The 27,881-nt window shown below is 40.0% G+C and overlaps 1 protein-coding gene across 1 annotated transcript in view; it reads right to left on the bottom strand.

The window, feature by feature from the left end:
- The window catches only part of LOC117501384 (collagen alpha-1(XIV) chain-like), a 212,155-nt gene that overhangs the window by 108,018 nt on the left and 76,256 nt on the right, over positions 1 to 27,881 (bottom strand). The window contains exons 12-17 of the mRNA XM_034160248.1: positions 27,569 to 27,714; positions 23,375 to 23,504; positions 20,451 to 20,590; positions 19,239 to 19,365; positions 19,002 to 19,141; positions 15,651 to 15,783 (exon numbers count right to left, since the gene is read on the bottom strand). Of these exons, the coding sequence (XP_034016139.1) occupies positions 15,651 to 15,783; positions 19,002 to 19,141; positions 19,239 to 19,365; positions 20,451 to 20,590; positions 23,375 to 23,504; positions 27,569 to 27,714 (816 nt within the window). The remainder of the gene's footprint in view (positions 1 to 15,650; positions 15,784 to 19,001; positions 19,142 to 19,238; positions 19,366 to 20,450; positions 20,591 to 23,374; positions 23,505 to 27,568; positions 27,715 to 27,881) is intronic.

Here is a 27,881-nt window from a genome sequence, read left to right as displayed (position 1 = left end):
AGATCTGGATGCATGATGAGATGATGGAGATGATGGTGGATAAAGATTCATGAAATGGAAACGCAGGGGAAGAGAAAACGCAGAAAATAAGAAGTTGAAGCAACATGGAACAAAGTCCATTAGAACCACTGACCCACATCAACAGGAAATGAAAATCCAAATGAAAATCCATTCTGAAGACGTTTGGATTCTTACAGTGTAATGTGAATACTTATTACTGAAAATGATGCACTAAAAATGAATACAATCACAAATATTTGAACAAAGTACCATCCATTTTCTAAATGGTTACTTTTTGTATTTGTAATTTAATTCATAGTTTATTGGATTTTAAATCCGACACAGCCACACATTTTATTACGTTTAAAAACATAATAAATCTGTGGCTGTGTCCATTTTTAGTATGAAGAGCATCATTTTCAGAAAGTCATTTTACAGTAATTTAAATGTATTCTGACTGTATTGTATTTTTCTATTCAGTAAAGAATTACATTCCAAAGTATTGTTACCCAACTCTTTCAGAAGTGGCAGCATTTATAAAAATTATGACATTTTTCAAGACTATTCTGCTAAATGAAGAAAATATTGGGAAAAGCTGGACGTTTTTTTTTTAAAGTGAGGATGTGATGTTGGACTCACGTGTTGTCTGCTGGCTGGTCATGGGGTCGCTGGCCTCCTCACCGTACAGGGCGTAGACGGTCACCGTGTACTCTGTGTCTGGAGTCAAACCCTCCAGCTCCACTTCGTTGACCGAGTCCTCCACCTTCACCTATAAAACAGGCAGCCTCCGTTCATCACCTCATCTTCTTCACCTCTAACTGTCTGCTGTAACACCTGCTCGTCTATCATCCATCCATCCATTCGGGCTGATGATGGATGGATGATAGCAGATTACATAATCTTTTTCCTGACTTTTCATGGGATCAAACTTCAAAAAACAGGGAAGAAGTGGTAACATTCTGGGATTAAATCTGGAACTTTCATGGTTAAAGTCTTCTTCCACGTTTCTCAACCAGCCTATCGTAGATGTTTTGTTCTGTCTGTGGTCATAAGTAGGTCACAGTTATTCCCGTAGAATTTCCAACACGTTCGAAAATCCCTGCTGCACACAAACATGGCTGATCACGTTGTTCCGATGCCATCTGAGCTCTCCGGGGGTTTCATTTGTGCTGGAGGCTTCCGTCGCTTTTCTCTTCGCTCATGTTGATCAAAACGCTTTTCTGAGAAGAAACCGAGTTGGATTTGGCTCTGGTTTTGATCCTGAACGAGTGCCCACATGGCACAAGACGAGCAGCAGCAACCCAATTTTTGTTGCTTTGAGTTGTGCTGTAATGAGGTCTGACGGGGGAGCTGAAGGATTCGCTGCTGCTCCTCCATCTTCATTAACGGTTGAAGTTCACTTTTACCTGCCAACGGTTCCACGCCGTAGCTGCTGTTTCCTGTTTAAATCCATTTTTCCTCACCTCAGTCTGTGTCCATCTGCCCATCTGTGTCCTTTTTGAGATCAGAATTCCAGCTCAAAGGATCAAACTGAACATTGTGATCTTTTAGACAGGAGCTGCTAATCATAACAAACATTTTCCAAACCATTTAACTAATAATAATAATCACAACTTTATTTAAATAGCACTTTCCATAAGTCAATTCAGTGCACAAAACAATGTACCTATTAGGGGTTGACTGATTACTGGGTTGCCTGAAAATCGGTTGCCCCGAATATATATTAGGGGTATAATCATTCTCACTCACTCATCTTCAACCGCTTACTCCATTAAGGGTCCTGGGGGTTGGAGTATATTCCAGCATTCATAGGGCGTGAGGCGGAGTACACCCACATATAGACAAACACATGGACATCCGCATGCACTATTTATAAATTCCAGTCCACCTAACCTGCATGTCAGGCTGGGATTTTACCAAGGATATTCTGGTCTCAATCCCACCACCTTAACCACATAGATCATCAACCATCACCTCCCCTTTGGATGTGGGAGGAAGCCAGAGCACCAGGAAAGAACCCATGCAAACACGGGGGGAGAACACGCAAACTCCACACAGAAAGGCCACAGCTGGGAATCGATCCCATGACCTTCTTGCTGTGAGGCAATCATTTATGACACCAAAGAGGTGTGCGAGACTGCAGCTTTTGCTTCAACGCTTGGTATGAGAAATATCATTCATATCTCACAAACATGATGTGATTGGCAAAAACTAACACCAGATTCGGATTCACACACACTCACACACTCATCTTCAACCGCTTAGTCCAATTAAGGGTCGCGGGGGGCTGGAGCCTATCCCAGCAGTCAGAGAACACGAGGCAGGGTACACCCAGGACAGGATGCCAGTCTGTCAGATTTGGATTCAGCGCCCCAAATTACCCAAAATCTGCTGAAAAACTCCATGCAAGAAAAATCATGTTGACCAGTGTCATCCCCTAATATATGGTTTGACCGATTATCGGTGATAATCTGTCGACCCATAAAACTTAATAAACCCTATGTACCAGCCCGGCCTTGCGCTCGCAGGATGCAGGACTATTTGGTGTTCCTAGGGTGAATAGAAAGTCTGCGGGGGCAATGAGCTTTCTGTGGAACAGTCTTCTAGTGTTTATAAAGCAGTCAGATTCTGGGGACACTTTTAAAGCCAGATTGAAGATGCATTTGTTGTCCATTTTGTTTAGTTAGCATAATTGTACTATGCTTTTTATTGTTGTTATTATGTTTTTATTTATTTTAATATTTATATTTATTTTACTCTTTTAATTATGTCTTTTAATTGTGCTTTTAATCTTTTAATTTGTTTTTGGGTTGTTTGTGTGATGCACCTTGGGGCGATGCTGTCGTGAGTTGGCACTCTACAAACTGAATAAATTGAAACGGAATTGAATTGACTGATAGCACATATGAAAAAACAAAAGTGACAAAAAAATCTCATTAAAAAGTATCACAAACAGTTAAAAATCTCAAGTTAGAAAGCTAATAAAAACCAAACCGTCAAACGACTTTGTACAACAATATATCCTCATTATCCGTAAGCAGTAGAAAATAAATCAGTCTGTAGTCTGGATTTGAAAGCACTCACAGAAATTGAGTGCTGAATTTCTGCTGGTAGCCTGTTCCACAAAAGTGGTGCACAATACACAAATGCTCAAATGCTTTTTAACCCTATGAACACACACAATAGAACAGCCTCTTGGCATCGCAGTCTATGCCAGTACATACGGTTAACAGAATCTTAAAATCTGCGCTCATATGAACAGGTAGCCAGTGTGACACTGGTGTAATATGATCAAATCTCTTATTCCCTGTCAGCATTCTGCAGCATCTGAAGACTTCGGATGTTTTTCAGCGGGAGGCCAGAAAACAAAACGTTACAATAAAATATTTTACATAACACAAATGCATGAATCAAACTTCAGCATCAGCTTTAGAGAAAATTGATCTAACCTTTGCAATAGTTTGCAAATGAAAAAAGCAATCTTTGAAATGTCTTTGATTTGGAAATCAATGGAAAGCGACTGGTCAAAGGTCCCACTGAAATTTTCACAATAGCACTGTGTTGATACAGGGAGATGATCATAATGATGCCTCAGTCTAGCAGGACATTTAACCACCATTTCAGTCTTATGATCATTTAGCAACAGTAAGTTAGACGGTATCCAACCCCTCAATTCTGCCAAACAAGCCTCCAACTTAAGAGCTCCACTCCCGTGCTATGCAAGCAATGAAACAATCCCAAAACCATGTATTAGCCTGCCCAGGGATGGTAATTACAAAGAAAACAACAGTGGACCAAGAACAGATCCCTGTGGAGCTCCACGCCTCACAGCGTAGGATTGAGATAACATGTTATTAAAATAAACAAAATAATAACCGGCCTGACAAAAAAAAAGACCTCAGCCAGAGGAGTACTGAACCAGGAATACTCCAGTCTGTTCAATAATATTGAGGTCTGCTGTGTCACAATCAGCACTAAGATCCAACAACAACAATCCAGACACAGAACTGTTGTCAAGTCAAGTAGCAAATCTTTCACCACTTTTATGAGCACAGCTTCAGTGGAGTGATGTGCCCTAAACCCCGACTACAACAGACCAAGAAACTCATTCTCAGACAAGTATTTCAAGAGCTGACTTCAGACCACCTCCTCAAAAACTCCACTAGTGGTGAATGATAAGTTTACATCATTAAGCACACACGGTCCAAAAACTGGTAAAAAAACTAGTAAAAATCTTTCACAAGCTCCGACAGCAAAGGATCCACAGAACAAGTTGTGGTCATCATGACCCCTGACAAATTCTGCAAGAAAATGCACTCAAATTCAGGAAAGACCCGAACTGAGGAATAAACAGGATCCATTGAAACAACAGCATGTAGAGAAATTAGGCTAAAAATATTGTTTGCTCTGTTAATTAAAAGGGTGAACACTGATAAACCTACTGTTGACAAGCAATACTTTTCTGCAGAAGGCTTTTACAAAGTGCATTTCAGTGATCTGAACTTTAACCTTTTGGCTCCAACATCAAAAGGCTTTCTGGGGTCACTATGCCTAACACACACACCGTGTGTGGTGACAATCAAAGAATTAGGAAAGATATTATTGGGCTCACAATATTTTTACGAAGTATGCTCCAGTGACCTCGACCTACGGACCCTGAAAGCCAATAGGTTTTTTTGGGCTCAACATATTGAACACACAAACCAAGTTTGATGACAATCGAACAGTTAAAAAAGAAGTATTGAAAGCTGTTTCTGTTTTTTTCTGTTGTTTCGTTTTTTTGTTTGTTTGTTTGTTTTTGGCTGCCCCACCTCTACACTCCTCCTCACCTCCTTCTCATCTGCAGGGTCTCCTCTGTTAGTGGTGCATACAGGATCATGTACCCAGAAGCCCCGGCGGCAGTCCTCCAGCGTGCCCTCATGGTGCTATGAGTGATGTCATAAAGCTCCAGGTCGTTGATCATGGGCAGTGCCACTGTGTGATGCAGAAACAAACCAAATCAACCAATCAGACATCAGACCAATACATTAAAAAATTTATATACAAGAATAAAATTTTGCTGTAAAATATCAAACGTGTGTGACAGAAAATTGAGAAAATTCTGCAGTTCAAAAATGACTGTCCAGATTATCGTACTGAAACTTCAATGCACACCCCAAAACACGATAACCCGCCAAGCGCCTTAAAGTCCAAAAGGCGTAGGTTGGAGGGGTGAGCGATCTATCACTCAAAGGAACATTTTCTCTGTGGAAACATGAAATCTCACATGTGGTGGCGCTTCCTCTCAGGGCCTCGCTGGCCGAGCTGCGGTACACAGCGAACACTGCCACCTGGTACTCCGTCAGAGAGTTCAGATAGTTCAGCTCCACTGTGTTTTCTGTCCCATCCACAACCTGGAAGACATCACAAAGGGCCTCTGAACGGAGGAAAGCTTTGCCCTGAAGCTGCAGAGTGCAAGCGCTGTTCTGAGTCATGGCATGAAACTCTGCATTTATTTAAAGATTCGTATCACGGCAGCAAACAATCAGAGTGAAGTTCACTTGAACACAGCACCACCTCAGTGGATTGACATGTGAATGGAGCTGACTGAGTTCAGTGCTCGGTGTTTCAGAACCTGACCGGGGTACCAAACAGAACCCACAACGGCTGGCACTTTGATAACAGGTCTCATCTAACGAGGTGCCAGCAGCCGCAGCTCGTTACTGTGAAAAAGACTGATGTGGGACCAGTGAGCAGAATGTGATTCCAAATAAAATACTGAAGACATTTCATTTCTGTTACTCCAGCATGCTGTGAAGTACAGTTAGGACCATAATATTTGATCATGAGCCCTTTTTATCAGACTGTCAGCTTTTGTTTGAAGGTGATTACATACAGATCAGGTAAACAGCGCAAAAATCAACTTTATTTATAAAGCCATTTTAAGTCAATCATTCAGTGTGCTTTAAAATTCACAACACATCAACAGACAAATAATTAAAACACGTAAAATTAAGTGGAAAGGTTAAAAAAAATAAAGAATTCCACAAGAACACAAAAATGTCAACATAAGAGCATATATATATATATTATATATATAATATTATATATATATATTATATATATAAAACACAATGTTAAAATACCCTCGACCATATGAGCTTTGTGTTCTTTTAATTTACAGTTGTTTAATGAATTATTAAGATCTTATTGTCTTACGTACAGTTTGTACATGTTCAAATCAAATCATCATTGTTCATGTTGTGCAAATCAAGGAATATTTGTAGATCACCCTCTGTGCATTTGCAGCTATTAATTAGACAAATTTAACTCCATAGTAAATTAGCTTTGAGTTAGAGGAAGTTAGCATGACGCTAACGGCCGCAAAATGTCTTGTAAATGCCTTCAGAGGCGTTATCAGGTTCAAAAAACAGCATTTTTCAGTTTTAGAAGTGTTTAGTTCTCGCTAGCTTTTGCGTAATATATGACACAGAGGTTATATTTACACACAAACGAAACAGAGTTTTGCAGATAGCTACCAGCCTGTGGCGTCACCATGCTAACGTCCACGAAATGTCTTGGAAATACAACCCCAATTTCAAAGAAGTTGTGTAAAATGTAAATAAAAATAGAATACAATGATATGCAAATCCTCTTCAACCTATATTCAATTGAATACACCACAAACACAAGATATTTAATATTCAAACTGATAGACTTTATTGTTTTTGTCCAAATCATTTTGAAATGGATGCCTGCAAAATGTTTCAAAAAAGCTGGGACAGTGGTATGTTTACCACTGTGTGACATCACCTTTCCTTCTAACAACACTCAATAAGCATTTGGGAACTGAGGACACTAATTGTTGAAGCTTTGTAGGTGGAATTCTTTCCCATTCTTGCCTGATGTACGACTTCAGTTGTTCAACAGTCCGGGGTCTCCATTGTCATATTTTGCACATCATAATGCACCACACATTTCCAATGGGCGACAGGTCTGGACTTCAGGCAGGCCAGTCTAGTACCCGCACTCTTTTACTACGAAGCCATGCTGTTGTAACACGTGCAGAATGTGGCTTGGCATTGTCTTGCTGAAATAAGCAGGGACGTCCCTGAAAAAGACGTTGCTTGGATGGCAACATGTGTTGCTCCAAAATATTTGATGGCCATCAGGTAAAAATAATTAAAACCCTTCAGCAATTATAAACACTGAAAAAGAGACCAGTTTTAAGCCTTGAGTTAAAGACTTTAACTTTCGACTCTCTAATATGAGCTATTCTGTAAAATTGGAGGCCCACAAGAAGACACTTTAAGACCTTCTGACTTCTTCACTCTGGCAACAAGCATGTTGCCAGATGTCAGCAGTTAATTAGTGACCACTGTGATAATCATCTTTAATGAACCCTGCTGGCCATCTATCAAGGAGACTAGTGAGGGAAGCCAACAAGACACCCGTGACAGCTACAGTTACACACGTCTGTGGCTGTGACTGCAGAGACTCTACATCCAACTTTTAGCATTTCTTTTTTTCCTTCATAGTAAAGAGGAACTCAGACAATCTTTGGCTAAAAAAAAGTATGTTAAATTGAGGCTCAAGCCAATCTTTTTTTTTTCGGTCAATGTCCAAATATATACGGACCCAGCAATACTTCATCCTCATTATGGAAGTACATGTGCCAATAAAAAGAAATTTTAAAACTATTTTTGAAGAAAATGGTGGGTCTGGGTTACATTTCCAACCATTATTAGAGGTTTTTTTTTCTTTTTATGTATCCATTCCTTGTTTAGCTGTCTGAGGAACAGAAGCTCCAATTAACAACAACACATAAGCATAGCTGCATATTTTTGTTCCTGGGAAGCGATTCCGTCTCCCGCCCTCTCAGCAAAAAAAAAGACTTTCAAAGATCTTCTGCTGTTTCTCAGCCTCCTGTGCACTCAGAAGTCATCTGTGCTGAACCGTTTTCATTAGACCTTCTGTTTAAAGCACAGACATGTTAAAGGTTTGGATCCTTTTCCCCAGCATCCTGGAGTCCATGAACAAACGCTTTACCTTATTTATCTGTTACGTCACCAGTCACAGCTTCACAGTGGAGTGGAACAGAGGAGGACTTTAAGAAAACCCATTAAATCCAGGCTCAGGTCTCCCACCTGCTTTAAACTTCCCATCTTTAAGAAAGTGCTCCTCGGTTCCACTTCACCGTGAAGGTGTAGAAATGTTGATGCAACATTGTTCGTGTCATACATTATAACATTATATGCAAGGTTTTCTGAAAATAAAATACAACAAAAGACAAACGTTTAATTAATAAACCTTTAACTTTCTTCAGGTTTCAGTCATTATCAGAATACTTTTCAAAGTGGCAACATTATTAAATATAATCACTATAAATACCAATATCGAGTGCCATATATTCCGGAGAATAAGATGCACCCATTGGAGACAATACTTCAGTGAAGTGAGATTGACAAAATGGACAAACTTGGTGGGCGTGCTTTGACTCCGAACAAGATCCATGAGGACATGGTAATGACATTCGGGGAACGATGCCCTGTCTTATGCTAGAGTTAAACACTGGTCAGCTGAATTCAACAGGAGCTGAACAAGCATCGAAGATGGGGCAAGATCAGGAAGACCCAAAACTGCCACCTCAAGAGATATGATCCAGGAGATCCATGATATGGTCCTCACTGACAGAACAGTAAGTGTGCATCACATAGCCAGTACTGTAGGCATTTCCTAGGAGAGAGTTCATGAGGTCTTGACCATAGACTGGAGAGCTGGCTCTGTCCTGGGGGTTGAACTAGAGTCTGTGGTGGAGGTGGCAGAGAGGAGGATGCTGAGGAAACTGCTCATTATCCTGGACAACACCTCCCACCCCTTGCATGCCCTTCAGCCACAGACTGAGACCACCGAGGTGCACTACAGAAGGCCACAAGAAGTCTTTCCTACCTGTGGGAATCAGACTGTACAATTCCTCCCGCCTCTGCAGGATGAATATACGACGTCTTTTAGAAAAGAAACCGACCTTTTTATTTTTTAAAAAAACTATATGGATTTGAATCACGTGCGATTACATCAGACATGCTTGAACCCTCGTGCGCATGCGTGGGTTTTGTCACGCCTGTCGGCAGTGTTGCCACAGTTACTTTGAAAAAGTAATCCAATTACTGATTACTGATTACTCCTTGAAAAAGTAACTTAGTTACTTTACTAATTACTCAATTGGAAAAGTAACTAAGTTAGATTACTGTTACTTTTTTAGTTACTTTCCCCAGCTGCCGACAACAACCCTCTGCCACCTCAAAATGACAATCATACCTGTTTTGCCAAAACTCACTTTATAGTCACCCTTTCTTGACTTCAATGAAAATAAATATTTGTTTTATAAAAAGTAAAATAAAGACCTCTTTCTTGATCTCATATTTAACTATTGACAGCACTGCAACAGTAAAACTTGCAGTTTCTAACCTACATTGTTTATAAATGTAACTATAAAATTCATTCTAACATTTAAATTATCTCTAAACATTTTACTTGTCGAAATTATTATTATTTTAAGTAGTATTAGTAGTTGTAGTAAAAAACCGGCTTCAAAACTGCACCTTTAATCTAGGGGTGTTGTGGGGGGGGGGGCACATCCTTGCCCCACGCCCCCATTCCATCTGGATTCGCCCCTGCTTTGGCGTTTGAGCACAAAGAATGGATAACATTTTTTTATGCAGAAAACATGACCAGATTTACAGGTAAGAAAGTTTTATTGTGTTTTCACATCATGTGGTCCTCAGAAAGAGAGTTTAGGTGCATTTGAGTGGAAAACAGTGTTAGTTGTTGACGCGTTGCGGAGGATCTGCTGTTTTTAGCAGCAGATACGGAGCGGCTCAGGTCAGAATTCTAAATAAAGGAGAAAAAAAAGCATGAGTCGTAGCTGCTGCAAAAAAACGCGGATGAAAAGCTCACAGCTCGCTTAAAGTGGGCAGTTCAGTCGAACCCCGACCCCCTGCCCACGGACCAAGTTTAATGTTGCTATCGACCCACAATGCAAAAATAATAGTAACGCACAGTGACTTGGAGAAGTTACTTTAATCTGATTACTGATTTGGAAAGATTAACGCGTTAGATTACTCGTTACTAAAAAAAAGTGGTCAGATTAGAATAACGCGTTGCCTGTCGGTGACGTCATTCACCTGTGGGCAGGCTTTGAGTGAGTAGTGGAGCACCCCTCCCATCTGAATTCCTTTGTCTGAGAAGTTGCTGAGAGACTGCCGCTTTGCTTTATCAAAATTTTTTCAGGACCTGTAAGGCACATCCGAGTGGACACCATTCGAGAAATTCAGATGGTTTTCGGTGAAACTTTTAACGGCTGATGAGAGATTATAGACTGTTGCTGTTGCTTTAAGGACTGCCCATGGAGCGGGACGTCGCGACGCGCCCTGAGCCGCCGCTATCTGCCTGTTTCGAGCTGAAAGCTTCCAAATTTAAGCCTCTGTTGACCCAGGACGTCGTGAGAGAACAGAGAATTTTCAGAAGAGGTCGGGATCAGCAGTTTATCCAGAAATTCCACTGTTAAAGGAGATTTTGTAATGAAAGACGTGCAGACGGATTCGCCGCGCCGGCTTTGTGCCGACGCAGCGCGCCGCCACAGGAAAAACACCTCTGTGTTGATAACCATTTGTAAAATTCAGGCGGCTTTTGATGGCTTTCAGCGAGTGAGTATCTGAGAAATTGTTTAACAGCTGGGCATGTTCCAACTTGTCCTTTAAGGCTTCCAACGGAGGTGTTTCTCTGTGGCGCCGCGTCATGAGCGGCTGCGGCCTGACGTGTGAATCCGTCCGCACATTTTTCATTACAAAATCTCCTTTAACAGTGGAATGTCCGGATAAACTGCTGATCCCGACCTCTTCTGAAACTTCCCTGTTCTCTCACAACGTCCTGGATCAACAAAGCCTGAAATTTGGAAGTTTTCAGCTAGAAACAGCCAGATGACGGCGCCTCGGAGGGTGGCGCGCCCTGTGGCTTCGTGGGCAGTCCTTAAAGCGACAGTAACACTCCAAAATCTCTCATCAGCCGTTAAAATTTTCACCAAAAACCAGCTGAATTTCTCGAATGGTGTCCACTCAGTTGTGCCTTACAGTTTTTGAAAAAATTTTGATCAAGCAAAGCGGCAGTCTCTGAGCCATTCCTAAACAATGAAAAAATCGACGAGAGGGTGGACCACTACTCACTCAAAGCCTGCCCACAGGCGAATGACGCAACCGACAGGTGTGAAAAAACTCTCGAATGCCCACGAGGGTTCAAGCATGTCTGATGTAATCGCATGTGATTCAAATACATATAGTTTTTGAAAAAAATAATAAGGTCGGATACTTTTCTAATAGACCTCGTATAATGAACTAGAAGCACTCAGAGAGTGCAAACCTCCGCCAAGGCCATTGGGTCACTGACCCCATATTACACCCGTCCTGTACTCACTCCACTGGCTTCCAGTTCGTTTTAGAATTGATTTTAAAATTTTAATGTTTGTTTTTAAAGCTATTTATGGCCTTGCACCTCCCTACTTGTCTGAAATTTTAACTTTGCGCACCTACAGTAGGACATTAAGGCCGTCTGGCCAGTTTTACTTAGATGTTCCAAGGTCAAGATATAAACGCTGGGGTGATCATGCTTTCGCGGTAGCTGGCCCTAGACTGTGGAATGAGCTACCTCTTGAGTTACGTACTATTCCTGACCTAGCACTTTTTAAATCTAAGTTAAAGACTTATTTATTTAAACTGGCTTTTAACACTTAGTGGGGAGGTGACATGTTCTGTTATTTTTGTTTTTTTTAATGTGTTGTTTTAAAATTTTATTTTATATGTGTTTTATTTTTGTAAATTTGTGTTTTTAATGTTAAGTACTTTGGACACCAGTCGGTGCTGTAAAGCACTTTATAAATAAATGTTGACTGACTGATTGATTGACCCCATGGCCATATACTATAACAAATATACAATAACATATATTTCATCATCGGCACAACATAAAGGTCTTAGTGCAGACTACTGTCTGCAAATCTGAAGTATTCTCAACTTTTTTTTTTTTTACACTGCAGTAGTAAAAAAAGTTTTATCTGCTGTGACTGGATAGCATGTATCCTTAGCGCTTGGCATCACAGTTTATTGCAACTTGCACCTTTCCCAGAAGCTACTGTCATCTGAGCACTGATATTGATACTGCATGTGCTTATAGACAAAAACAAATAAGAGACAAAATTCAATTTATTATTCAACTAAACTGCAAATATATGAATTTTTAACATTTATGAAACACTTCTCTAAATAATAACAGTAAATTCTGAAATAGAACTGTTTTTAAGTGTTGCATGTGCTACACAAGGCCATAGGGTCACTGACCCTAAAGAGATTCCCTCCTTGGCACAGTGATCTATTCAACAATTCAGTGTTACAACCAAAACTATGATACATACACTTTTCTTTCCTTTATATTTGACATCCTTGACCATGAAAACATACCACTAGAACTTGGAATCACTTTTATGTCTTTATTAGTTCAAAGGTTATTGTATAAAAATGATTTTCGGTAATGGCGGTTTTCTTCTGGATCTAGCTCCAAAACATTTGAAGCTACATCAAATCTGATGACACCTTACTGAATCAGTACAGATTCAGCTACAATTGGTGTTAGTTGTGCATCTCTAGCTTCATTTGTCACCTCACACTGACACATTTTCTATTTTCCCTATATTTTGCATATTCTGGATCACCAGATCCGGAATCCGGATCCGATCATCACCAAACTTTGTTGTTTGATAGAACATTGTTATTTGCTATGTTACACCCTAATTTTTTCAAGCCTTTCTGCCTTGTTTTTGTGGAGTTAGAAACTAGAATGTCAAAATTCCCCCTATCCCCGCAATGGTGAAGAATCCTTTAAAAAATTCCTGGATCCGGATCGTGATCTGGATCACCACTAAAATGTAATCACTTGTTCCTCTTGTCATTTCCAACCACTCCACAAAATTTCATCAAAATCTGTTCAAAACCTTTTGACTTATCCTGCTGACAGACAGACAAACAAACAAACAAACAACTCGACCGAAAATATAACCTCCTTGGCGGAGGGTAACAAAGGTCATTCAGTTACTCAGAGTTATGTGCAATATTGTCAACATCTGGTGCAAATGTCTTAAAAAGCCATTGTTCACTGTTTGCTGTCCCTGTTTTGGTACTCACACACACACGCACACACACACACACACGCACACGCACACACTCATCTTCAACTGCTTGTCCAATTAAGGGGTCGTAGGGGGGGCTGGAGCATATCCCAGCAACCATAGAGCGCAAGGCGGGTACACCCTGGACAGGCCGCTAGGCTTTCACAGGGCCACATACAGACAACAAACACACTCACACCCGCACACCTACAGACAATTTAAAGCCTCATCATAATGGTGGGCGATCTTCAGAAGAGGAAGACAATCAATGGGGCCTATTGTGCTCACTTTTGCAACAACTGAAGAAGAAAGTAAAGCACAAGCAGTGTTGATGGTAGAATGAGGTGTTCTGTTTCACCAGGACAATGATCTTGTCCACACATCTGTCATCACAATGGCTACCATTCATAAATGATGCTTCGAACTTGTTCCACACCCACCTTATTCTCTTCCTTTGGACTTCTATCTGTTTCCAAACATGAAAATGCACCTTGCTCGAATTTATTACAATAAGAGCAAAATGTTGCGCAGCGGCATGAAGCTCGCTCATGGTACACTGTGTCCCAAACAGGAAGTGCATAATTTTGAGTCCACAGTGACACAGGAAATGTCAAATGTTGAACACTTCCTTGCATGGGCGGCACTAGAGGGAGGCCAACATGGCACTGGGACTTCCCTGAAATGTGATTGGACAACCCAGGTGGCACCCCAGATGATTGTCATGTCACGGCACCGCACATCTGGTTGAAAAAAGCCATCCCTGAAGATGAAGCTGAAGCTTAAGGTTTTAGCCATGCTAATGCTCCCCAGAAGCATTTACTGAAAAAAAAGCCTGAAGCACCAAAATAACATGGTGAGATGCTGAAGAGTTTCGCTCGTTCATGTCTGCGACATATACGTACATATTACTGATAATGATGTCACTTTGAAATCTGTAACACATATTGACTGCTAGGTCCCATCCTGTACAGCAGTTGGCGCTGTGTACCACAAAGTTCTAATCCTCCTCTGTTCTGTATAAAAGCTCTGGACTTCACCACGGTGTTGTTTTTTTGTGAGAGCTGGGACAGAAAGCTGGTGAAGTTCATCAGTAACACCTTATTTATTGACTGTTTAACAGCGGTTATGTTCAACAGCCCAAGACATTTAGAAGTTGAGTGTTTTATTGATAAGTAAAGACAGTTAGTTTATGTATTTGAAGAAACATGATCTAGTTGAATAAGTCCAGTAAGGACTGGAACAACTTTTTTTTTAAATAACCTTTTAATTTTGCTCTCTGAAGTACTTTTTAAAATAACCTCTTAATTGTGCTCTCTGAAGGACTTTTTATGATTATGTTAAAAAATTAAGCATTATATTAATACAGTTTGGTTTCTTCTTGGTCGGGCTCAAAACCTTTCAATCACCCACCATAAGTCGCACCTGTTAAAAATATCTCTTGAAAAGGAAAAAGCCATGCATAAGTCACATCTGAGTATAAGTTGCACTGGACTTTAAGTCGCACACCATTTTTCTATGTTATCAGCTCTTTAATTTGAGATTTTTGTGCATTGTTGTAGTCTGCATTTTACTAATGGCACTTATTCTTTCATTATTAGAGTTAATTTTGTGTAGTGCATTGATTCTTGGGGAATTTCTATATATAAATAGTCGTTGTAATAATTATTATTCATAACGAATGTGTGATCTTCGGTATATAAGTCAGATTATAACTCACAGGATAACCAAACTAGCAAAAAAAAAAAGAAAAAAGAAAAAAATGTGACATACTCAGAAAAACACAGTAATATGGAAAAAAAGCATTGTGGTAACATTTTTTTCTCTGATTCAGTGTCACATTGTGAGTTTACGCTGAAATATTGAGTCTTGTTTTCATGTTTAACATGCACAAAAGTGTTGAGAACTGACAGAGAAATGGATCAACTTTTACTAATCGGTCACTCCGTCTCTTATTCACTCATACAACCAGAACAAACACAGTTTTCATTCTGCGTCTGAAAGAGGATCAAATGTCAGACCAACCTGAACTTATAATAAAGACACTGAAGGCATGAAGACAATCCAACCATCATTTAGTTTAAGAACAATCAAAGGGACTTACGGTCTCCGGTGCTCGGTCTCCTCTGGTGCTGACGTAGGTCAAGCGATAATGTCTGACGTTCCTGCTGTCGACTGGCTGCCACGACACCCGTAGACTGAAGGTGGTTTCACTATCAACCTGCAGGTTCCTCACCCCGACACGTGGCACTGAAGGGTTTGCAAAAATACATGCCGACATTAGATCAGTGGACAAGCAGAACAATAAAAAGACTGAAAAATAAAACTTTACCAGCTGTGGTGGTCGTCGTGGTTGCGGTCGTGGTTGTTCTTCAGCCACTGAAATTAAACAGAATTACTTTAAGTAATCACCTAAAAACACAGACTAAAAGGATTTTATCGGAGACTGGATTTTGTTTACCGGTGCGCTCGATGATGATGACCTCTTCGCTCTCGGTTTGGTCACTGTAGATGCCGGAGAGGAGGACTTCATACTCGGTGGAGGGTTTGAGTCCTTCTATGAGGTAGCTGTTCATGTTTCCGTTAATCAGCGACTAAATATTTATGTTGGACATCAGGACATAACGGTCAGGGGAAACAAACATGAGAATTCATCAGGATTTGGTCTTGTTTGAAACTTACCCAAAGAATTTTCAGGAAATTCTGTCAATTTCAACTTAGCTTGAAAAAATTTCAACTTAGCTTGAAAAAAAAAACATGTATCAAATAAATCAGACACATCCAGTATACCATATTTTCCAGTGTATAAGTCGCACCATCGTTCTGTATGTGGAACTCACATTTTTAAAAAGCATTTCCAAGAGGGCATGTTTAACAACAGACAGGAACTCAGTGTAGCACATGTGCACACCACAGCCTGTGCTGTTACTTAAGGACTGTTAAATTAAAGAAATAAGCCAGATGGACAAATGAATGTGTGTCAGACAACAGACTGGATGTTATGTGATGGAGACTGAACAAAAGAACTCATTAGAAGGGCACAGATCGCTGGCCCACAGCAACATGGAGAAGTGAACAGTGGATTTATGTGTGTAACATAAGGACTGCTGAATTCCAAAATTCAGATAGATGGACAAATAAATGTGCACTGGACAAAATGTAATGTTATTTGACACAATTTGGATGAAAGAAATTATCAGATGAACACGCGTACCCGGCGTCATGAACGAGCCTGAGGGTGCCTTGCCCGCCCTCAGAGTCAGTTGGGATCGCTGTGGATGGGCAAGTCACCGGCCAACCGCCATGATTACAATTTGTACAAATTTCTACTATAGGTGATTCATAATAATATTGATACATACACTGTGCTTTATCTGATTTTTATTCAATTCAATTTATTTTCATTTATATAGCACCAAATCACAACAGAGTTGCTTCAAGGCGCTTCACACAAGTAAGGTCTAACCTTACTAACCCCCAGAGCAACAGTGGTAAGGAAAAACTCCCTCTGAGGAAGAAACTTCAAGCAGACCAGACTCAAAGGGGTGACCCTCTGCTTGAGCCAAGCTACAGACACAAATTACAGAATAATTCACAAAACAAATATACAAGAAATGCTGTTGGTGCACAGGACAGGAGGGTTTTGAGCACAAACACCACATTTTTAGTAAAATAATGGTGAATGATTCGACTGGTTCATGAAGTAATCTGAATAAAACGGATAAGTAAAACAGAAATGACATGTAGAGTGTTGACTACTGGACCGAGCTGTGAAAGAGAGTGAGAAGTGAAAAAAAAACTACGCTGAAATAAAAGAGCATACACACACATATGGTGTTGGGCTTGAGTCCAGAAGATCATGGGTTCAAATCCCCACCTGACTGGAAAATCACTAAGGGCCCTTGGGCAAGGCCTTTAATCTCCTATTGTTCCCGGTGTGTAGTGAGCGCCTTGTATGGCAGCACCCTGACATTGGGGTGAATGTGAGGCATAATTGTAAAGCGCTTTGAGCGTCTGATACAGATGGAAAAGCGCTATATAAATGCAGTCCATTTACCATAGTAAGTCCCTTCGGCTGCTCCCTTGTTTGCACTCGGGGTCGTCACAGCAAATCCAAGGTGGATCTGCATGTTGATTTGGCACAGGTTTTACGCCGGATGCCCTGAACCCAGAACCTTCCGAACTGAAACCAAGCGCATTAACCACTTGGCCACCACCCCTGCCCATTTACCATATATATATATATATGTATATATATATATATATATATATATATATATATATAGTATACATACACATACATATACATACACGCATATACATATGCACAGACATACCTATACACATACACATATACATATGCATATATATATATATATATATATATATATATATATATATATATATATATATATATATATGTACATACATATATAAGTACATATGCATATAAATAAACATGATTGGGATTGAAAAGGAGATAGGAGCATCTTATTTACAATATGTGGAGTTTAGATGTGATAAGGTGACATTAGTGCAGGGATTTGTAAACGAGTTGTTATTGCACGTGATTTCTGGACATATTATTGCATGTGGTTATTTCACAGTGTTACTGTACAGTCTGACAGCAGCAGGGAGGAACGACCTGCAGCATCGTTCCTTCTTGCACTGAGGGTGCCTCAGTCTGTCACTGAACGAGCTGGTCAGCTCTACTACAGTCCGGTGCAGAGGGTGAGAGGAGTTGTCCATGATGGATTTAAACTTGGTTAACACCCTCCTCTCAGCCACCTCCTCCAGAGAGTCCAGAGGACAGCCCAGGACAGAGCTGGACTTCCTGACCAGCTTATTCAGTCTCTTAAATAGGACTTTACACTTCTGGCCAAAAAAAGTGCCTCTCTCAGATCAATACAACTGTGTCTGGTGCCGGGTCTGTGAACACAGAATGCTGACCCACAACATCTGAAAGACTGAGGGAACGCTTTTTAAAAAGTGAGTTCTACCTACAGAAAAAAAGTATGAGTTATACTCTAGAAAATATGTTGTATAGGATGAGGTTGATCTGTACATAATTTCTTCAAGCTAAGTTGAAACATTTAGCATCTACTGAAACAGACACACACACACACACACACACACACACACACACACACACACACACACACACACACACACACACACACACACACACACACACACACACTTTAATTTGGGATTGCTGTGCATTGTTGTCATGTACTTTTATTATTGTAATTTTTTTTTTGTTTACTACTTTGATTCCTGGAAAAGCCATAATAATAATAATAATAATAATAATAACAATTCCTTTTCTATAAATAATAATAATAATAATAATAATAATAATAACAATTCCTTTTCTATTAATAATAACAATAATAATAATAATAATAATAATAATAATAATAATAATAATAATAATAATAATAATAACTGTTATTAATATTATAAATTAACGCAGCATTTTTCAGTATATAAGTTACACTGGGGTATAAGTCGCAGGACTTCCCAAACTAGAAAAACAAAACAAAACAAAAAAAAATCTAAAAATTAACAAAAAAAACATGTAAACAAGAAATATCATGTGACTTATACTGCAATACAGAGACGGTTGATGTTTTTATTGATTTTCCTGTTCTTTTGTAATTTTGATCCATTTGTTCAACCCTGAGCTTGATGAAACTGTTAATTCAGTCAAGTCCAAACAGGATTACGCGCCAGAGGTTCGAGCATAATTTTGTTGAACATTTCTCCGCTCTGTAAAGAGCGTGCAGCTGTCTGTGGAATGAACACACACCTCTTCAGGGTCTCCTCCGTCGGTCGGTGTCCACGTGAGTCGGTATAGCACCACATCACTGGCTGGGTGTTGCCATGACACTCGGAAGCTGTCTGCTGAGATTTCACTGCTCCTCAGGTCCAGCGGGTCAGGAACCGTTGCTAAAATACATAGATGCTGAATAATTAAACTGAAATGTATTAGTTTTAATTAGCAAAATTAAAATAAATAGAGGTTGCGCTAGGTATTTGTTCCTACTTGTGGTGAAGCTATCTGTTAGCGGCTCAGCTTGTCCCTCGTCGTAGACTGCAAAGATGGCAACCGTATACTCCGTGAGGGACGTCAGGTTCCTTAGCAACCACGATGTCACATGGCCAACATCCACCTAAAACCAGAGGACAACCAACAGAAACGTTTTTACTCAGCAGGACATGACGGCCCAGAAACTCTGAGCTATGACTTCCTGTCGGACATGTTGTGGTTACGACGGTCTGACACACAAAAACACTCCAAAGAAATTACAAACTGCACAGTAGCCAAACGTAACCTGGTGGCCACAGAACATGCTTGATTTTGTGACATAATAAATTCCGGCAATAATGTGATGTGCATTTAGTAATTCATCTACACAAACATCGCATTTGATTTTTTTGGAAACAGGAACATGAAAATAATGAAATTTAAATATTTATTTGGATAAAAAGGCAGTTTTTATATCAGTTTTATTACATATGGAAGTAAATCTGTGCCATCAGAGGTTGAGGTTTTTTTTTTTTTTGCATCAAAATCAGTTTGAAGTTGAATATCTATGGTTGAATTTGTTTAGCATCAAAATATTCAGCCTCAAAAACTTCAACCTAAAAAAAAAAAAATTAACCCCAAAACATTCAACCTAAAAAAATTGAACCTAAAAAAATTTCAACCCCAAAAAATTGAACCTAAAAAAATTAAACCTAAAAAAAAATTCAACATCAAAAAATTCAAAAAATTCAACCTAAAAAAATAGAAAAGCAGGGAGAAGCAATCGATCCCCGTCTCAATCATCCAACATTTATGGTAAATCTGTTACGTTGGATGATTGAGACGGGGATCGATTGCTTCTCCCTGCTTTTCTATTTTTGAGGTCGAATTTTTTTTTTAGGTTGTAGTTTTTGAGACTGAATATTTTCATCCTAAACAAATTCAACCTTAGAAATTCAACTTCAAACTCTGATTTTGATGCTAAAAACAGTCAACCTTAGAAATTCAACTTCAAACTCTGATTTTGATGCGAAACCAGTCAACCTTAAAAATTCAAATTCAAACTCTGATGGCACAGATTTACTTCCATAATTATACCTTGACTCAGAAAATCCCAGATCACATTTTAACATCACGCCTCCGTAATGAATCACTGTGTCACATCGTGAACAATCTTCAGAATGTAACTTGTGTTTATGAGGATGTGTGAAAGCCGCAGGATGTCCTCACCTCAACAGTATGGACCCCGTCGGTCTTGACATACATGATGCGATACCCAATGACCTTTCTGGAGGCGTGGTCCCAGCTGAGCCGTGCAGAGCTGTGATCAATGTTGGTGAAACGCAGATTCTTCGCCGGGAGCAGCGGCACTGAGGAGGAGGGACGCAGCAAGCAAACATTATAACAGAAATGGAATGACTGAGTGAGTGAGTAAGTGAGTGAGTGAGTGCATGAGTGAGTGAATGAATGAATGAATGAGTGAGTACTGTGTACAGTTTAATTGAAATCCATAAACCAGTTTCACTTACAAGACCCAGAGATGGACAGACAGAGAGATGAATGGACAAATGGGTGGAGGTACACAGTCAGATGGACAGACAGTCAGATGGACAGAGAGATGAATGGATGGACGGATGGATGGATGGATGAATGGATGAAAGGATGGATGGATGGACGGACGGACGGATGGATGGACAGGGCGATTGTTATGTCTTTGTGGGTGGATTATAACTATAGATGAAAGAAGAACTATAGACTCAGACATGAAGGGCAAATCTCTGCATAAGTGGACGAGTAAAAGTTGTTTTGCCAAGAAAAGTAATTTGAGCAAAACCTCAAACCCCCGAAACAATCATGGCCTCCATCCAAAAGGCAGCAGTGCCCTTATCTGACCTGTATTCAAAGCATCCACGATGCCATAAATACGCCCTGAGTTAAAGCCACAGTCCTCGTAAAACGTTAATTAGTGGGCGTGACGGCCGTTTGGGGACGTTCTTTCATCAAGGCATCAAAACCTTAAAGCGGCTCAAAGAACAGCTTGATAAGGGAACGCTGCCAGCCTGCGCAATGCAGTCGCTTCAGTGTCGGGTGGAAGGCATGCTGGGACTTGACTGCAAAAATAACTGCAAGAAAAATCTAGAAAACCTGTCAGCCAGTGCTGTGAAGGTTTTTATTCCAATTAGTACAATTTCGGAGAACAAACTGGAGCCAATTAGAGCCCAAATGTCATCTTTTACAGATGTTTTATATATATATATATATATATATATATATATATATATATATATATATATATATATATATATATATATATATATATAATATATATTTTATTACAGAGATTAGAGCATGCCATAGGTATTAAAGGCACTGCGCTGCGGTGGTTTGAATCATATTTTTCTAATAGATTACAATTTGTTCATGTAAATGGGGAATCTTCTTCACAGACTAAGGTTAATTATGGAGTTCCACAAGGTTCTGTGCTAGGACCAATTTTATTCACTTTATAAATGCTTCCCTTAGGCAGTATTATTAGACGGCATTGCTTAAATTTTCATTGTTACGCAGATGATACCCAGCTTTATCTATCCATGAAGCCAGAGGATAGCTAAACTTCGCTCTGACTGCAGGCTTACTTGTAGTTCCTAGGGTTTGTAAGAGTAGAATGGGAGGCAGAGCCTTCAGCTTTCAGGCTCCTCTCCTGTGGAACCAGCTCCCAATTCAGATCAGGGAGACAGACACCCTCTCTACTTTTAAGATTAGGCTTAAAACTTTCCTTTTTGCTAAAGCTTATAGTTAGGGCTGGATCAGGTGACCCTGAACCATCCCTTAGTTATGCTGCTATAGACTTAGACTGCTGGGGGGTTCCCATGATGCACTGAGTGTTTCTTTCTATTTTTGCTCTGTATGCACCACTCTGCATTTAATCATTAGTGATTGATCTCTGCTCCCCTCCACAGCATGTCTTTTTCCTGGTTCTCTCCCTCAGCCCCAACCAGTCCCAGCAGAAGACTGCCCCTCCCTGCGCCTGGTTCTGCTGGAGGTTTCTTCCTGTTAAAAGGGAGTTTTTCCTTCCCACTGTCGCCAAGTGCTTGCTCACAGGGGGTCGTTTTGACCGTTGGGGTTTTTACGTAATTATTGTATGGCCTTGCCTTACAATATAAAGCACCTGATTTGGCGCTATATAAATAAAATTGATTGATTGATTGATATATATATATATACAGTATATATAAAAATAAGAACAATTCTGAAGTTCTGAATTCTGAAGTGACAAGTTTTACAAAAGTCAAAAATTTTACAAAATGTGAAGGCTTGTTTTGGGGGTTGGGAGGGCTGAAAATTATTGGTATTTGGGAATGTGAAATAATCTGTAAAGTGGGGCCATTTTGGAAAACAAGAATGAACTCATATTTGGGATGTGGAGTTAGAAAACTGGACAGAACATGAAATGAGAGTGAAAGAAAGTAGGAGAAACAGCTAAGAAAGTCCAGGAACGTAGCTTCAGGAGATCTGGATGCATGATGAGATGATGGAGATGATGGTGGATAAAAGATTCATGAAAATGGAAACGCAGGGGAAGAGAAAACGCAGAAAATAAGAAGTTGAAGCAACATGGAACAAAGTCCATTAGAACCACTGACCCACATCAACAGGAAATGAAAATCCAAAATGAAAATCCATTCTGAAGACGTTTGGATTTCTTACAGTGTAATGTGAATACTTATTACTGAAAATGATGCACTAAAAATGAATACAATCACAAATATTTGAACAAAGTACCATCCATTTTCTAAATGGTTACTTTTTGTATTTGTAATTTAATTCATAGTTTATTGGATTTTTAAATCCGACACAGCCACACATTTTATTACGTTTAAAAACATAATAAAATCTGTGGCTGTGTCCATTTTTAGTATGAAGAGCATCATTTTCAGAAAGTCATTTTACAGTAATTTAAATGTATTCTGACTGTATTGTATTTTTCTATTCAGTAAAGAATTACATTCCAAAGTATTGTTACCCAACTCTTTCAGAAGTGGCAGCATTTATAAAAATTATGACATTTTTCAAGACTATTCTGCTAAATGAAGAAAATATTGGGAAAAGCTGGACGTTTTTTTTTTAAAGTGAGGATGTGATGTTGGACTCACGTGTTGTCTGCTGGCTGGTCATGGGGTCGCTGGCCTCCTCACCGTACAGGGCGTAGACGGTCACCGTGTACTCTGTGTCTGGAGTCAAACCCTCCAGCTCCACTTCGTTGACCGAGTCCTCCACCTTCACCTATAAAACAGGCAGCCTCCGTTCATCACCTCATCTTCTTCACCTCTAACTGTCTGCTGTAACACCTGCTCGTCTATCATCCATCCATCCATTCGGGCTGATGATGGATGGATGATAGCAGATTACATAATCTTTTCCTGACTTTTCATGGGATCAAACCTTCAAAAACAGGGAAGAAGTGGTAACATTCTGGGATTAAATCTGGAACTTTCATGGTTAAAGTCTTCTTCCACGTTTCTCAACCAGCCTATCGTAGATGTTTTGTTCTGTCTGTGGTCATAAGTAGGTCACAGTTATTCCCGTAGAATTTCCAACACGTTCGAAAATCCCTGCTGCACACAAACATGCTGATCACGTTGTTCCGATGCCATCTGAGCTCTCCGGGGTTTCATTTGTGCTGGAGGCTTCCGTCGCTTTTCTTCGCTCATGTTGATCAAAACGCTTTTCTGAGAAGAACCGAGTTGGATTTGGCTCTGGTTTTGATCCTGAACGAGTGCCCACATGGCACAAGACGAGCAGCAGCAACCCAATTTTTGTTGCTTTGAGTTGTGCTGTAATGAGGTCTGACGGGGAGCTGAAGGATTCGCTGCTGCTCCTCCATCTTCATTAACGGTTGAAGTTCACTTTTTACCTGCCAACGGTTCCACGCCGTAGCTGCTGTTTCCTGTTTAAATCCATTTTTCCTCACCTCAGTCTGTGTCCATCTGCCCATCTGTGTCCTTTTTGAGATCAGAATTCCAGCTCAAAGGATCAAACTGAACATTGTGATCTTTTAGACAGGAGCTGCTATCATAACAAACATTTTCCAAACCATTTAACTAATAATAATAATCACAACTTTATTTAAATAGCACTTTCCATAAGTCAATTCAGTGCACAAAACAATGTACCTATTAGGGGTTGACTGATTACTGGGTTGCCTGAAAATCGGTTGCCCCGAATATATATTAGAGGTATAATCATTCTCACTCACTCATCTTCAACCGCTTACTCCAATTAAGGGTCACTGGGGGTTGGAGTATATTCCAGCATTCATAGGGCGTGAGGCGGAGTACACCCACATATAGACAAACACATGGACATCCGCATGCACTATTTATAAATTCCAGTCCACCTAACCTGCATGTCAGGCTGGGATTTTAACCAAGGATATTCTGGTCTCAATCCCACCACCTTAACCACATAGATCATCAACCATCACCTCCCCTTTGGATGTGGGAGGAAGCCAGAGCACCAGGAAAGAACCCATGCAAACACGGGGAGAACACGCAAACTCCACACAGAAAGGCCACAGCTGGGAATCGATCCCATGACCTTCTTGCTGTGAGGCAATCATTTATGACACCAAAGAGGTGTGCGAGACTGCAGCTTTTGCTTCAACGCTTGGTATGAGAAATATCATTTCATATCTCACAAACATGATGTGATTGGCAAAAACTAACACCAGATTCGGATTCACACACACTCACACACTCATCTTCAACCGCTTAGTCCAATTAAGGGTCGCGGGGGGCTGGAGCCTATCCCAGCAGTCAGAGAACACGAGGCAGGGTACACCCAGGACAGGATGCCAGTCTGTCAGATTTGGATTCAGCGCCCCAAATTACCCAAAATCTGCTGAAAAACTCCATGCAAGAAAAATCATGTTGACCAGTGTCATCCCCTAATATATGGTTTGACCGATTATCGGTGATAATCTGTCGACCCATAAAACTTAATAAAACCCTATGTACCAGCCCGGCCTTGCGCTCGCAGGATGCAGGACTATTTGGTGTTCCTAGGGTGAATAGAAAGTCTGCGGGGCAATGAGCTTTCTGTGGAACAGTCTTCTAGTGTTTATAAAGCAGTCAGATTCTGTGGACACTTTTAAAGCCAGATTGAAGATGCATTTGTTGTCCATTTTGTTTAGTTAGCATAATTGTTACTATGCTTTTTATTGTTGTTATTATGTTTTTATTTATTTTAATATTTATATTTATTTTACTCTTTTAATTATGTCTTTTAATTGTGCTTTTAATCTTTTAATTTGTTTTTGGGTTGTTTGTGTGATGCACCTTGGGGCGATGCTGTCGTGAGTTGGCACTCTACAAACTGAATAAATTGAAACGGAATTGAATTGACTGATAGCACATATGAAAAAACAAAAGTGACAAAAAAAATCTCATTAAAAAGTATCACAAACAGTTAAAAATCTCAAGTTAGAAAGCTAATAAAAACCAAACCGTCAAACGACTTTGTACAACAATATATCCTCATTATCCGTAAGCAGTAGAAAATAAATCAGTCTGTAGTCTGGATTTGAAAGCACTCACAGAAATTGAGTGCTGAATTTCTGCTGGTAGCCTGTTCCACAAAAGTGGTGCACAATACACAAATGCTCAAATGCTTTTTAACCCTATGAACACACACAATAGAACAGCCTCTTGGCATCGCAGTCTATGTGCCAGTACATACGGTTAACAGAATCTTAAAATCTGCGCTCATATGAACAGGTAGCCAGTGTGACACTGGTGTAATATGATCAAATCTCTTATTCCCTGTCAGCATTCTGCAGCATCTGAAGACTTCGGATGTTTTTCAGCGGGAGGCCAGAAAACAAAACGTTACAATAAAATATTTTACATAACACAAATGCATGAATCAAAACTTCAGCATCAGCTTTAGAGAAAATTGATCTAACCTTTGCAATAGTTTGCAAATGAAAAAAGCAATCTTTGAAATGTCTTTGATTTGGAAATCAATGGAAAGCGACTGGTCAAAGGTCCCACTGAAATTTTCACAATAGCACTGTGTTGATACAGGGAGATGATCATAATGATGCCTCAGTCTAGCAGGACATTTAACCACCATTTCAGTCTTATGATCATTTAGCAACAGTAAGTTAGACGGTATCCAACCCCTCAATTCTGCCAAACAAGCCTCCAACTTAAGAGCTCCACTCCCGTGCTATGCAAGCAATGAAAACAATCCCAAAACCATGTATTAGCCTGCCCAGGGATGGTAATTACAAAGAAAACAACAGTGGACCAAGAACAGATCCCTGTGGAGCTCCACGCCTCACAGCGTAGGATTGAGATAACATGTTATTAAAATAAACAAAATAATAACCGGCCTGACAAAAAAAAAGACCTCAGCCAGAGGAGTACTGAACCAGGAATACTCCAGTCTGTTCAATAATATTGAGGTCTGCTGTGTCACAATCAGCACTAAGATCCAACAACAACAATCCAGACACAGAACTGTTGTCAAGTCAAGTAGCAAATCTTTCACCACTTTTATGAGCACAGCTTCAGTGGAGTGATGTGCCCTAAACCCCGACTACAACAGACCAAGAAACTCATTCTCAGACAAGTATTTCAAGAGCTGACTTCAGACCACCTCCTCAAAAACTCCACTAGTGGTGAATGATAAGTTTACATCATTAAGCACACACGGTCCAAAAACTGGTAAAAAAAACTAGTAAAAATCTTTCACAAGCTCCGACAGCAAAGGATCCACAGAACAAGTTGTGGTCATCATGACCCCTGACAAATTCTGCAAGAAAATGCACTCAAATTCAGGAAAGACCCGAACTGAGGAATAAACAGGATCCATTGAAACAACAGCATGTAGAGAAATTAGGCTAAAAATATTGTTTGCTCTGTTAATTAAAAAGGGTGAACACTGATAAACCTACTGTTGACAAGCAATACTTTTCTGCAGAAGGCTTTTACAAAGTGCATTTCAGTGATCTGAACTTTAACCTTTTGGCTCCAACATCAAAAGGCTTTCTGGGGTCACTATGCCTAACACACACACCGTGTGTGGTGACAATCAAAGAATTAGGAAAGATATTATTGGGCTCACAATATTTTTACGAAGTATGCTCCAGTGACCTCGACCTACGGACCCTGAAAGCCAATAGGTTTTTTTGGGCTCAACATATTGAACACACAAACCAAGTTTGATGACAATCGAACAGTTAAAAAAGAAGTATTGAAAAGCTGTTTCTGTTTTTTTCTGTTGTTTCGTTTTTTTGTTTGTTTGTTTGTTTTTGGCTGCCCCACCTCTACACTCCTCCTCACCTCCTTCTCATCTGCAGGGTCTCCTTCTGTTAGTGGTGCATACAGGATCATGTACCCAGAAGCCCCGGCGGCAGTCCTCCAGCGTGCCCTCATGGTGCTATGAGTGATGTCATAAAGCTCCAGGTCGTTGATCATGGGCAGTGCCACTGTGTGATGCAGAAACAAACCAAATCAACCAATCAGACATCAGACCAATACATTAAAAAAAATTTATATACAAGAATAAAATTTTGCTGTAAAATATCAAACGTGTGTGACAGAAAATTGAGAAAATTCTGCAGTTCAAAAATGACTGTCCAGATTATCGTACTGA

This window comes from Thalassophryne amazonica, chromosome 20 (genome assembly GCF_902500255.1).
Source record: "Thalassophryne amazonica chromosome 20, fThaAma1.1, whole genome shotgun sequence".
Taxonomy (NCBI): Eukaryota; Metazoa; Chordata; class Actinopteri; order Batrachoidiformes; family Batrachoididae; genus Thalassophryne; species Thalassophryne amazonica.
This window is presented reverse-complemented; position numbering and strand designations above follow the sequence as displayed.